The 15,195-nt window shown below is 29.2% G+C and overlaps 1 protein-coding gene across 1 annotated transcript in view; it reads right to left on the bottom strand.

Annotated features, from left to right (window-relative positions):
- The window catches only part of LOC117178693 (synaptobrevin-1), a 56,552-nt gene that overhangs the window by 27,137 nt on the left and 14,220 nt on the right, over nt 1-15,195 (bottom strand). Inside the window, exons 2-4 of the mRNA XM_033370121.1 lie at nt 6,113-6,324; nt 1,150-1,229; nt 209-260 (exon numbers count right to left, since the gene is read on the bottom strand). Coding sequence (XP_033226012.1) covers nt 209-260; nt 1,150-1,229; nt 6,113-6,324 — 344 coding nt within the window. The remainder of the gene's footprint in view (nt 1-208; nt 261-1,149; nt 1,230-6,112; nt 6,325-15,195) is intronic.

Genomic DNA, 15,195 nt, shown 5'->3' with positions numbered 1-15,195 from the left:
TTCCTTTATTCTTACTTATAAGGTCTTCAGAAATTTGAAGGATTTTTATAATTCCTTTATAATAATTAAAGTAAAAAAATGAAATACTGAATCTGCAGTTTAAAAGTACGGCGATATACATCGACGTAAACATAACATTTAGTTCTGGACACCGAACAGTTAGATGGCAGTTTTAATAGCTTTTGAAAATTAAAAATTCATTACTTACCGACAATGATGGCTAATACGATAAGCCCGATGACTCCCATAATGATCATCATCTGTAAAAAAAATATCCTGCTTAATTTTACGTGAAAGACAAATTTAGAGAACGTTTAATGTTCGTTCAATTTTTGAAAGGAAAGTGTAATTATCAATTTGTAATCATTTTCGGATCCCTACAGATCCTAACATCTAACCCCTAACTTTTAACTCCTATCTTCTATCTGCTAACTCCTAACCCCTAAATCTTAACTGATAGCTCCTGACTGATAAATCCTAACTTCTAACCCTTAACTCCTAACTCTTAACTCGTAACTCTTAACTTATAATTTCTAACATCTAACTTCTAAAAGCTAATTCCTAATTCCTGACTCCTGAATAATAATTATTTATTCCTAACCGCTAATTTCTAACTCTTAACTCCTAACTGATAACTCCGAACACTTAATTCTTAACTCTTCTCTCCTGAACTCTAAACGTTAACTCCTAACCTCGAACCCATAACTCCTAAATGACAACTCCTAACTCCTCACAGGTAGCTTCCAACTTTTTACTCCTAAGTTCTAACACTTAATTCCTAATTCCTAACTCTTAACTTCTAACCCTTAACTACTAACTCATAACTCCTAACTGCTATCTTATAACTCCTAAATTCTAATTTTTAACCCCTAACACCTAACTGATCACTCCTTACTGATAAATCCTAACTTCTTACCCTGAACTCCTAACTCTTAACTTATAACCCTTAACTCTTAATTATTAACTCTTAACTTCTAACCCTTAACTCTTAACTTGTAATCCTTAACACTTAACTCCTAATTTCTAACCCCGTTTGGATTCCCCCGATTGAAGGTCAAGGCCAAGCCAAGCCGTGCCCGAAACCCCGGTCTTATATCGGGAGTTAAGTTTAAACACTTTATGCTATTTATTATACAAGAATATGATTACCTTCAAGTTTTGTAGCCAGAACTTCCTTTTCAACTTTCCAGCTTGCTGCTCAAATTGCGACGCGCCTTGCTGCAGTGCATCTGAAAAAAATTATTTATTTTATATCCAATTATGAGACATCGTTTTTATTTTCCATACAATTTTTTTTTCACAGATTAATGTCAGTTTTAAATACTTTTTTAAAATTTCTCTTATGTGAAGGATTTTACTTAAAAGTTACATTTAATGTGGAACGAAGATGCCAGTCTTAGGACTGAAAATGAGTTTACGCCAAAAAGAGGATCAAAGTGTCAAATGTGGAGCAATGGGGATTTTTTATTCGATAGGAAAGTCTCCTTTGTTCATAATCAACAAAAACTAAAAAATCGATTTTTTGGTTTTAATTCGTTTGAATTGCTGGAAATTCTTTTAAAGTCCTTCAAATCCTATTAAAATCTTTCAACTTCGATGGATTTTTCTGAATTAGCTCAAATTCCCTAATATGAATGAAATCATTCAAATTATCTGAATCATCTGAATTCCTTGGATTCGTAGCAATTCTCTAAATTCCTTTCATTATTTAAAATTTTTTCTAAATTTCCTTAAAAATCCGAATTTCTTGGATTCATGTAATTTGTTGAATTCTAGGAATCCATAATATTTAAGGAATACAGAGAAATAGAAGGAATTCAAGGAATTCCGAATATTACAGAAATTCGAATTTTTTGAAAATTCAGAGGATTCAGAGAACTTCAGTGTCGTCGGAATATTCAGGGAATAAAAAAAAATACGAAATTTTGTTGAAGTAAACGAATTCAAAAACTTTGAGGAATTTTAGGAATTCAGAATATTTCAGGAATTCATGGGATTCAGAGAAATCCAAAATTTTAGGAATTCAGAATATTCAAGGATTTCCGAAAAGTGAAAAAGTTCAAGAAATTTAGAATATTCAAGGAATTAACAGAATTAACAGAAAATCCTTTGACATTTTCTCTAATTTTTTGAAATCCTTTGAAAACTCTTCAAATCGAACCCCTGAAAAATGCGAGATTTGTTCTGAATTTCCTAAAATTCCTCAAAATTCTTTAAACATCAATAAAGTCTCTGAAAATCTGATTAAACTCCTTGAAGTCCCTTAAAATCTTGTAAAATCTCTTAAAAATTAAAATTCTATCTGAAATTGCAGTAGATAATTTCTTCAAATTCTTGAAATTTTTTAGAATAATTTTAAATCGGACAGATAATTTTTAAAGAAAAAGAAAAAATCTGCCTCAGCCCGGATTTGAACCTGGCACGCCATTATCCATAAGTGGAGTGTTCAACAATTACGCCACCGAGGCCTAATTGGTTCCCGGTTCAAATCCGGACAGAGGCAGATTTTTTCATATTCTTCAAAAACGATTTATGCGAAGTAATCGTTTTTACATTAAAATTATTATTAATTAAAAATTGTCAAACTTGAACGTTAACATCTTTAAATGGTAATTATACCTTCCAAATATTAATTAGACTAAAATGATTTAACAATCTCAAATTCTGTAAAAAAAATTGTAATTCTTTGAAATACCTTCAAATCGTAGGACATTTTTGAAAATCTTTTGAAAGTTCTTGATGGGGGGGGGGGGCTAACATTTAAAAAATTATTCTTACGTGATCAAAAGACCCTACCTGATAGTTCGATGAACAATAACTGAGTTCCGATATATTAATAACTTTATTCCAAAGAATTATAGTTTACCCTGGATTAATTGCGGTTTAATGAAAAAATCTCAGTTCCGACAAGTTGGAAAAAGTCGATAATCACTTTCAGAATTGTATCAGAAGTTTCATTAAAATCTCTAGTTAATCTGAATATTTAATAATTATAATTAAATATTATGAATATTATAATAGATAGAAAAAATAAAGCTATTATTATTATTATATTAATAATTAGGTTAGGATAATAGGGACAATTCCGTACGAATAGCGAAACTGAGCAAACTTGATTAGTCCAAGCAGATAAATAATAAATTAAATTGTATCGAAATATTTTATCAAAATAAAAAGTTTCTTAACAAAGTGACCCATTTATTAAATATCAGTAGTAAAATTAAGCTTTAGTCAGCCGTGAAGTTAAGAAATACTTATTGATTGTACGGTATTTTCTCGACCCCAATTCAAACTAAAGTTGGAAAAGGTCAATTTTTTCATAGACATAAGTAAATATACCAATAATTTACGCCATGAATCTTAATTTGATAGGATATCGAGAAAAAATTCGTAAATCTATTTTCAAATAGTAAACTGGGGCTAAGCGGCACATGTGGGGTAAATCGGCGCAACCTTGGTCCTGCGATTCTTAACGCGTTATTTTTATTTTCTAGGTGAACAATATAAAGAATTTCAAAAAAAATGATACAACTTAAATTAAAAAACCTAGAAGAAGCAATATCGCATTTCAAATACAAAATTTATGATGCACCGCTTTATCCCACACATGTGCCGATTTTCTCTAGCTTAGGTTTGGAAATTATATTTATTATTTTCAACTCTCTTCTGGCACATAAGATTATTTTAAATAATTTAAAAATTATATTCCTTATTTTTTAAACAAAAATATAATCAATGGATGTAGTATAATTAATTATTTGATTTAAATCAATCAGAAGAAGAAAGCGAAAACTAAGTTCTTCTGATGATAAAAAAAAAATAAAATAAATGAAGAAAAAATATTAATTCCTTCAATATCTAAAATTTTGTTTGAGAGCTATAGTTTTATTATTTGTATTGATAAATTATAAATGGATAACAAAAAAAAAATTGAGGCGGCTGGGATAAAACTTTTTTCATCTATTGTGAAAAAATATAAGAAAAAATAATAGTTCATGAAAAATAATTTTCAAATACTTCGTATGATATTTGAAACAAAGAAAGTGTCTGTAAGTAAATATTTATAATTTTTAGAAAATTTAATTTAAAAAAAAGCAAGAATTCACTTTTTACTATTAAGTTGCTTAATCGATACAAAAATTTCTGATTAAAAAATATTATTAGGTTTCGATAAAAAGGACAGGAAATTCCTTTTTCACTAGAGGCGCACGTTTGAGCTTGACAACAAAAATTTGGATGATGATAAAAAATCAAATTTTCAATTAAAAGAAATCATCAATTTTTTATATTTATTGAGTTTATGATTCAATAAAAAAAGCTTGAATAAAAAATAGTATAAGGTTTTGAGAAAATGGAGGGGGATTTTTTTAGCTCGAGAGTCAAGTTTTCTCAAATTTGAAATGTGATAAAAAATTCAATTTTTAATTTAAAAAAAAGTCAAATTTCATTTTGTACCTATTAAGTTTTAAGGTTTTAAAGTTTTTTTTATTTGGGGCGCACGTTTGGGCATGATGAAAACAACTTTGGACCATGCTAAAAAAATAAAGTTTTCAAATAAAATTAAAAAATTTTTTAAACTGTAAATTTAATTTAAATTAAAATTTAAAAAAATTTAATTTCTGGAAAGTTACCACACATAATTCATCAAATTACCGTAAATTACTAAAAATTTCTGGAAATTTCTGAAAATGGTCAGAAATGTATAGAAATGTTCAAATTGAATTTTAAGTAATTTATCTGAAGTTACCATAAATTACCTGTAATATTACCATAAATGACCATAAATTTATGATAAGTTACCATAAATTACACTTAAAATTACCGTAGATCATGCTTTCTTTATTCAAAATCTAATATGGGCTGAATTCATGACTGTATTTCGAGAAATATCAAAAATCATCCATTTGTTATGAAAAATATCGTATGCGCCAAGGAGAACAGTGAAGAGAAATGAGGATAGGGGAAGTAGGGGTAGTGATGGGACATGACGAGATGAGTAGTAGGGGAAGTGAGAGAAAATTAGGTTAGGATATGTAGGAGAAGTGAGGGAAAATAAAGAGAGGGGAAGGTACGGGAAATAAAGTGAGAGGAAATGAGGCCAGGAATGGACAAGAGATCAGGGGAAATGATGGGAGAGGAGAAGGGTGTCTGAGGGAAAATAAAGGGAGGAGTAGTAGAAGTTCGGAAAAATAAGAGGAGGTAAGTAGAGGAAGTTATGGAAAATATGGGGAGAGCAAGTAGAGGATGTGAGGGGAAATAAAGAGAGGAGTAGGTGAAGCAGGGAAGATGAGAGGAAAAGTTAGGAGAAATTAGGAGAGGGAAATTAGGGGAAGTGAGGGGATTATAAGTAGAGGAAAATTTGACGAAACGAGGAAAGAAGTATTGTAACTGATAAGAGAAATAGCAGGGAAATAATTGAAGGAAAAAGTAGTGGAAACGAATTGTGCTGCAGGAAAATGAAAGGAGTAGAAGTAGAGGAAGTGAGGGGTCGGAAAGTCATGAAGTAATGGGACAGAATGTCAAGAAGTGTGGAAAGGAGAAGTGAAGTAAATAAATGGAAGGAGACTAGGCGACATTAAGGGAGGGTAAAGCAGAGGACTTGAGTCGAAATGAGGGGAAGGTAAGTATAGGAAGTGAGCGGAAATTAGTGAGGGGAAGTAGGTCAAGTAAAGAGAAGTACGGAAAATGATTGAAAGTTAGTGCGCGTAATAAGGGAAGTGAAGGGAGGACTAGTAGGGTAGTGTGGGTAATTAGGTTGGGCAGAGAAAGCTATCGAAGAGAAGTAGGGGAATGTGAGTGTTAGCTGATGGAGTGAGAAGAGGGGAAAGTAGAGGAGGAAGAAGTTGTGGAAGGGGTGGACTGCCAAGGAGCGTGTGATGGTGAAATGTCAGGGTGAAATGTGAGGGTGAAGTGTGAGAGTAAAGTGAGAGGGGTAAGGGGATAGGAGAAAGTAGGGGGATTAGGAGAGGAAAAGTATGGGATATTAGGATGGGGGAGGGGTGTTAAGCTATGTGTGATTTATGCCGAAGAAGGGCAGAGTTAGTAAGGAACTTATTAAAATAAAATAATAGTTGTTCACTAAAATAATAGTTGGTAAATAACTCATACTTACCAGCTCGGTCGTCAAGTTCTGAGAGCTTTTGATCACGTTCGAGAACTTTTTCGACATTTGTTTTCATAATATCGACGACTTCGTCGACTTGCGCTTGCGTTTGCTGTAACCGCTTTTGCGAGGCGATCTGTTGGGGTGTTCTTGGCCCCCCGACGACTCCATCGCTTCCGGCACCCCCTGCTGCATCTGGCGCGAGACCACCCTCGGTAGCCCTAAAACATAATTCATAATTCGATATTTAGCAATAATTAAACTTTACATCTCAACGTAATTATTGAATTTAATGAAATTATTGAGTTTAATTTAAAACAAAATAATTCAATTTTGCATAAGGAAGACCATTCTGCAGTAGATAATTATTAATTAAAAGCACAAATATACCTAAAATAATTATTACAATTTGAATTTATTGACTCAAGAAGTCATAAATATTAATTAAAATATTCATTTTACTTACATTAGTATTTTAAATAATTGATTATCTGCTGTAGGATAATTATCCATTTTAGTGCGGTCTCCCACATCTTTTTTCATGATTTTATGTTTCGACAAATTTTTTCCATTTCTTAACAGTTTAATGTGAATGAAGTCTTGAGAAATTAGTAAGGTACCTCAAAGATATTCAGTTTTCATTAAATTTTCATATTTTGAATTCCTTAGGATGCTTTGAAACTCTTTCAAATAATTTGAAATTCTATAAACTTCCTTGAAATCTTCTGAATTCCTCCAAGTTCTCAGATGTATCTGAATTCAATTAAATTTTCTAAATTCCTCCAAATTTTTGGAATTTCTTAAATTGTGAGAAGACTCTGAGTTTAAAGGTCTTTAAAATAATGCAAAGAATTCAGGGGAATTCAGAATAATTGAAAAAATTACAAAGTTCTATGAATTAAGGGAATTCCAGTAATTCAAAATAATTAAAGGAATTCCTACAATTCTGAATATTCAAGGAATTCAGGATATTCCAGGATTACAAGGAATTTAGAGAATTTCAGGGGATTCAGAGAATTTAAGCAATGTAGAGCATTCAAGGGATTCAGAGAATGAAAGAAATTCACAGAATTCAAGGAATTCAGAGAACTCAAGAAATTCAGAAAATGCAAGGCATCCATTAAATGTAAGAGGATTAATTGAATTCAAAGAATATAGTGAACTCAAGAAATTCAGCAAATTGAGAGCATTCATGTAATCAAGGAATTCAGAGAATTCAATAAATTCTAGGAATTCAGATAATTGAAGAAATTCACAGAATTCAAGGATTTAAGACAATTCGAGTAATTCAGGGAATTCCAAAAATTCAGCTAATTCAAGAAATTCATAGAATTTGAGGAATTCAGAGAATTTTAGAAATTCAGAGAATTTTAGAAATTTAAGGAATTCAGAGAATTGAAGAAATTCAGAGAATTCCCGGGATTCAGAGAATTGAAGAAATTCAGAGAATTAATAAAAATCTAGAAAATTGAAAGTATTTATAGAATTCAAGGAATTCAGATAAGTCAGGGAATTCATAGAATTTAAGAAACTCATAAAATTCAAGGAATTCAAGGAATTCAAGGCACCCATTAAATGTAAGGAACTGAATGATTTAAGAGAATCAATTGAATTAAACAAATTTAGTGAACTCAAGAAATTCAGAAAATTCAGACAATTCAGGTAATTAAGGAATTCAGAGAATTGCAGGAATTCAAAGAATTCAAGAAATGCATAGAATTCCAGGAATTCATAAAAATTAAGAGAATTTAAGGTATTTATAGAATTCAAGGAATTCAGACAAGTCAAGGAATTCAGAGAATTTAAGAAATTCAGATAATTTTAGAAATTCAGAGAATTCAAGTACTTCAGAGAATTCATGAAATTCAGAGAATTCAAGGAATTCTAGGAACTCAAGTGACTCCAAGAATTCAAGGAATTCATGAAATTTAATGAATTTCAGGAATTCTGAACTTAGGAGATTAAATACATCATTCCTGCTTTATGTTAAAAAATTATAATTGTAAATGTAAATTGCAATTGTTATTATTTTTTTGTACAATTTCAAAGATTTAATATTAATCCCTAAAAACATCATATATTATCAATTGAACATTGTTAATTTCCGTTTATGTATATGTGCATTTAAGTTTTAAATAAGAAAAGGAACCAATGTCAAAAACTGGGGAATAAGAAACAAAAGAATCTCTGCGAACCAATTTCACATTGCAAACGGAATTTCTTAGCTGCGAATACAATGTGGATTATCATTATTCATAAAAATAATTTGCTTTATAGAGAATATAGCAGTTTTCATTGGGGGGGGGGGGGGGGGGGGATTGGTATGAGAACATTTTAAATTGAAACATTTATTACACAATCAGGAAATTCCTTATTCGTTAAAAAATATTTTTTCGCGCGAATTGCGTGTTTAGCTCTTGAGGTTTCAATGGAAAGTGGTTCAAATTCAAGTGCTTAGAAGCAAGTGGATTTAATCGCGAATTATGTAAATGTATGCTGAATTTACTTCTCATTATGATTGTTATTCACAAAAGCTTATTTCCGGAAAGTTAAAAAAGAAAAAATATCGTTTCACTTAATGTAAACTTTCTGAAATTACAAGCAATATTAAAAAAAGTGTAAACAATTATAAATTAAATAACATGATTTATTTCCTTTTTTTGATAATATTAAAGTTTATCGTCTATAAATAATTAAGGGGAATTTTAATTTTTGTAGTATAAAATCACCTTCTGTATTATACTTATATTAATTAGAAAACTTAATCTTTCGACCCTCTTTATTAGATTTTTCTGAGTTTTTTTATCCTCACTATAAAATTAATTATAATATTCTGCATAAGAGAAAAGCAAACACGTGGGTAGAAAGCTACATTTTTTCATTGCGTCCTTGAAACCTTTTTCCCGAGGGGAAAATAATTGAATAATTGCTAAGTTGCTGGACCGATTGGTTCAGTGTAATCCAAAGTAATCCACTTTTAATCCTTTGTTATCTGGAGTAATACACTTGTAATCTACATAATCTAAAGTAAAAAACTTGTGATCCATATAATCCGTGGTAATCCACTTATAACGCGAGGTCATCTAAAGTAATCCACTTGTAATCCATGTAATTCGTATTAATCCATTGCTAATCCACCGAAATCCCCTTGTAATTCATAAAAATAATAAAAATATACTTTTAATCCATATAATTCAGTGATCCACTTGTAATCCTTTTAATTCAAAGTAATCCATAGGTAATCCATGTAATTCGGAGAAATCTACGTGGAATCCTGGTAATTCGTAGTAATGCACTGTTAATCCGCCGAAATCGAGGTCAATCCACTTGCAATCCATGCAATAATATAAATACACTGGTAATAAATATAATTCAGAGTGATCCACTTTCAATCCATTTAATTCAGAGTAATTCGCTTGTAATCTATGTGATTCAGAGAAATCCACTTTTCACTTATATAATTCAGAGTGATCTACTTGCAATCCAACTAATTCCAAGTTATCCACTTGTAACCCGTGTAATTAATAAAAATACACTTGTAATCCATATAATTAATAGAAATACACTTCTAATCCGTATAATTCAGAGTGATCCACTTATAACTTAAATAATGATTAGAATTACACTTGTAATCCGGAGTATCCTATAGTAATCTACTTGATCCATATTATTCATAGTAATCCACTTGATCCATATTAATCGTGGTAATCTACTTGATCCACAATAATCGTAGTAATCCACTTGTTTTTAGTAGTAATCCAGAGTAATCCGTTTGTGATGCATAAAATTGGGAGTGATTCACTAGTACGATAGGCAAATCCCAAGTAATCCATTTGTAATCCATGTAATTCGTAGTAGTCCACTGTTAATCTGCAAGAATTCAAGGTAATCCACACAATTCGCGTAATTAATAGACACTTGCCATCCATATAATTTAGAGTCATCTACCTGCAATCCATATAATTCCAAGTGATCCACTTGTAACTCATCTAATAATTATAAATACACTTGTGATCCAGAGCAGCCTACAGCAATCCACTGTATCAATATTATTCGTAGTAATCCACTTGTGCTTTGCATTAATCCACAATAATCCATTTGCGATGCATGAAATGAGTGATTCAATAGTAAGACGGGGAAATTTAGAGTAATCCATTTGTAATCCATTTCATTCGGTGTAGTCCCTGATAATTCTAATAATTTTTAGAAGTACAGTTGTTACTTGGAGAAGTCTAGAGTAATCCACTTGCAATCCACATCATTTATAGTAATCCACTGAAGTTTCGCAGTAATCCACAGTTATCCATTTGTGATGCATAGAATCAGATTAATTCACTTGTAATTCATGCAATCCACACAATCAGAAGTGATCTACTTGTAATCTATTTTATTCAAAACAATCCGCTTGTAATCCATTTACTCAATAGAAATATATTTGCAATTCATATAATTTGGAGTAATCCACTTTTAATCCATTTAATTCAAGATAACCCCTTTGTAATTCGTGTAATTAATAGAAATACTCTTGTAATCCAGAGTAGCCTACAGTTATCCACTTTATCCATATTATTAATAGTAATCCAATTGTGATTCGCACTTATCCAGAGTAATCCATTTGTGATACATACAATTGGGAGTACTTTACTAGTAATCCGTCGCAATCCAGAGTAATCCATTTATTTCTGAGTAATCCACTTGTAATTCGGAATAATCTTAGGTAATCGAGAGTAATTCTGTATATAGAGGTAATTCAGGTTATTCTGAACAACTGAAAATTTAACTATTCGACTTGAAGATTTATCACTTTATAGTTAAAAAATCTAAACTTTGTTTAAAAATTTAACTAATTTTTCGAAACTTCGTTTATTTTCATTAAAAAATTAATTTTTTATTGAAAATGCACCCTATCTATTTCTCGTTAAAAACTTTTTTTTAGTTGAAAATTTATCTTCTTCGATGGAAAATTAATCTTTTTCGTTAAAAAGTCATCTTTTTCTTTCAAAATTCATATTTTTAGATAAAAATCGAACTCTTCTCTTAAAAATTTATTTTCTATTTTTAACTATTCTGTTTAACATTCGTTTTTTTTAAATAATTAATGTTTGTGACTGAATTTCAACTATTTTGTGAAAAACTAATTTACTGGGTTGAATGACAAAATAATTTGTTACCGATTCATTTTTCAGGCTGAAGATTCTAGATTTTTATTTGGTTAAGACTTAATGTTTGAAATTGAAAAATAGTCAAATTTCCAGTAAAAAATTTTTATTTATATTTTTTAGTTGAAGATTCAACTATTTGGATGATAATTCGTGAATTTTGTGAAGAATCGTCTTTTTTATAGAAAATTAGTCTTGTTGGTTGAAAATTTATCTTTTTAGTTGATGATTTATTATCTTAGTTTGAAAATTCATATCTTTGAAAATATAAATATTTGTTGAAAATTGGCTTTTTTGTTTTTTAAATTCTAATGTTTTAACTAAAAGTTAAATATATTACATTTTGGTGAAAACTTACCTTTCTTAGTTAAAATTTTGTTTTCATTCAATTTTTTTTACTTTTTTTTTAACGAAAAAATTTAACTATTCCAATTTTGTTAAAAACTGATCTTTTTTGGTTTCTAATTCAACTATTTGGCTGGAAATGTATCTTTTTAAATTAAAATTTAACAAATTGGTTTAAAATTTGTTTCGTTTGGTAAAAAATTACTCTTTTCGGTAAAAAATATATGTTTTTGATTAAAACTGCAATTATTTGCAATCCACATGATTATAAGTTAAAAAGGTGTGGTATTGCGGTAAGCTTTATTAAAAAGCAACGACAAAATTTGAGAAAATGAATGAAGTAAAAATACAATTGTGGAAAAATGAAAACGACAAGTTGCTTCTGAAGTTCCAGAATAGGCTTCCCTGCAATCCACATAATTTAAATTCAAAAATGTGTAGTATTGCGCTATGCTCTTTTCATAAGTAATGAGAAAAATTGAGAAAATCGGGGAAAGTTTAAAAAGATAGAAATAAAATTGATGAAAAATGAAAACGACAAGTTGCTTTCGAAGTTCCAGGATAGGCTTTCCTGCGATCCATATAATTTTAGGTTTAAAATGTGTGGTATTGCGGTAAGCTCTTTTAACACGTAATAAAAAAATTTGATAAAATCGGGTAAAAAATAAAATTGAGGGAAAATGGAAACGAAAGGTTTCTTCCGGAGTTCATGGGTAGGATTTCCTGTAAGACGGATTCCTAATCTTTCTGTATGAATAAAAGTGAGAAATGTGTGGTATTGCGTTAACTTCTTTTAACACGTAATGAGAAAATTTAGTAAAAATGAAAAACCAAAATTGAGGATAAATGCAAACGAGAAGTAGCTTTCGGAGTTCCAGGATAAGTTTTCCTACTATCTACATAATTTAAAGTTAAAAATGTGTGGTATTGCAGTAAGCTCTTTTGACACGAGATAAAATTAAGGAAAAACGAAAACGACAAGTTGCTTCCGAAGTTCCAGGGTAGATTTTCCTGCGAGAAGGGTCAGGAGACCAATGACACGAAAGGCCAGAGTTCGCGGCCCGGATCTACCCCTACGCGCGTATCGCGCACGAGCTTCAACGGTAAAGCAAATTACTGATACACCTCCTCGATTCCCAGGTACACGCTTTGCTTCACCTCTCTATTCGAACCTCTCAATCTCTGTTTGGACTTTCAGCTAACAGCGATTAATTTTTAACAGAATTATGTAACTTTCTAAACAAAATATAAACTTTTAACTGAGTAGTTGAATTTTCAAATAATAACATCAGCTATTATTTAATAAGATTAATTTTATACAAAAAAAGACCAATTATAAACAAAGTACAGGAATTTTTAAAAAAGTAGCGGCATTTTCAAATAAAAAAGATAAATTTTCCACCAATAATTGAATAATTACATTTTCAATTCAAAAATATATTTTCAACCAAAAAACAACGAATTTTTAACAAAATAGTTATATTTTCTTCTAAAAATATGAACTTTCAGCTAAAAAGATGAACTCTAATCCAGGAAAAAAAGTTATTAATAAAATGGCGGAAATTTCGGAAAAGAAATTAATTTTTAACCAGAAGAGATACATTTTCAACAAAAAATGAATAAATAGATATTTCAAACAAAAAAATTATATTTTAAATACGAAACATTTGAATTCAACAAAATAAGATATAAATTTTCTATAGAATTGTTGAACCCTGCATCAAAAAGACAAATTTTCCATAAAAAAGATAAATTTTTAACCAAAGTGATGAATCTTCAGATATAATAGCTGAATTTTAAATCAAAAGGATAAATTTTTAACAAAAAACAACGGTTTTTTTAAATAAAATAGTTAGATTTTCATTAAAGGAGATGAATAATCAAACAAAATATAAAATTAATTAATAAATTAATTGAAAACCAATTAGATCAATTTCCTAGAAAAAAGACCAATTTTTACACAAGTTACATACATTTTTAACTAAGTAGTAAAATATTCAAATAAAAAGGATCAATTTTCCACCAAAAATTGAATAGTTAAATTTTTAGTTAAAAAATTTGTTTTTAGAAAGAAAGAAAGAATTTTCAAAAAAGAATTAAATTTTCAACCAAAGTGATGAATATTCAGTCAAGTATTTAAATTTTTTACCAAAAAAGATAAATTTTCCACCAAAAATTAAAAAGTTAAATTTTTAGTTAAAAATTGGTTCTTGTTAAAAAAATTAAGCATTTTCGAAAAAATTTAAACTATTAAACGAAATGGTTGACTTTTTAAGTAAAGTGATGAATCTTCAGATAGAATAGTTGAATTTTTATTTAGAAGATAAATTTTTAACCGAAAAACAACAGTTTTTTAACAAAATAGTTGAATTTTAATTAAAAGAGATAAATATTCAACCAAAATATGGAATTAATTATTCAATTAGAAACCAAAATGATAAATTTTTGAAAAAGTATTTGAATTTGTAACTAAAAAGGATCCATTTTCAACTAAACAGTTGGATTTTAAACTAAAAATATAAATTTTCACCCAAAATTGAATAGTTAAATTTTTTAACAAATTGATTATTTTCCAAGTATCATAGCGAAGAGCGTTAGGAAAGAGATTCTTAGCTGATTTACAAAAAAAATAGAAACTGTATGTTAAACAATAGTTAAACTCTGATATTATTTATGAAAGTTATTTATATAAATAACAATTTTTTAAATTTGTCCATGTACCACAGCAAAGAGTCATCAGTTTATGAAAATTGGTTGAATGATTAATAATTCTTGTGAATTTCCAAACTATAATCACAAACAGTAATTATAAATACATTGTTAGTTGAATCCATAAAAAAGTGAGCCTTTTAATTAAAAAATAGGTGAACTCTTCATTTTTGTTAATAAATATTTAAATAATTATTAGTACTTGTAAATTTCTAAGAGATCATAGCAAAAAGTTAAAAGTAAAAAGCAAAAAAAGTTGAACTTTATCGTTGATAAACGTCAATCTCCACCAAAATTTGTGTTCATTAATTTATTTATAATATAACAAACAAATTTTTCCAATCATGTTAACTCACAGAAAATTATTCTACATAGTTTTTTCGAAGATATAAAACCTTGTTGAATAAACCTGAAAATCTTAGAAAAAATAGTGCTTCTGAAAAGTTAAAAAAACATGTCAATTTTGCTGTTAAATAAAAAATTTAATAAATAGGTTACCAAAAAAAATCAATCGCAGAAAACTTTAAAAATGTTAAAATCGTCTATTTAAAAGAATAAAGTCCAAATCAAATGCACAGTCTAGGCTAAAAATTATTTTGTTTAGGTTCTGCTATCGATTTGCAAAAGCTGATGCAACTCAACCTTTCTCATAATTTTCCGCATCTCATACCGCAGGGAGAAATAGGAATGATAATTTCCGATCACGTATTGGAAAATTTTCTGGAATTCACGCTTGTTATTGCTTCTCAAAATTTTGGAATTTTCAAGCAAAAGAGATTCCTGGATTTTTTGACTGATACATATCCATATGAGAGGACCTTTTTCATTCATGTCCGAGAGATTGTGAATGAAAATAACCAGGAAAATGTATGAATGAAT

Source organism: Belonocnema kinseyi, chromosome 8 (assembly GCF_010883055.1).
Source record: "Belonocnema kinseyi isolate 2016_QV_RU_SX_M_011 chromosome 8, B_treatae_v1, whole genome shotgun sequence".
In the NCBI taxonomy this organism is placed as follows: Eukaryota; Metazoa; Arthropoda; class Insecta; order Hymenoptera; family Cynipidae; genus Belonocnema; species Belonocnema kinseyi.
This window is presented reverse-complemented; position numbering and strand designations above follow the sequence as displayed.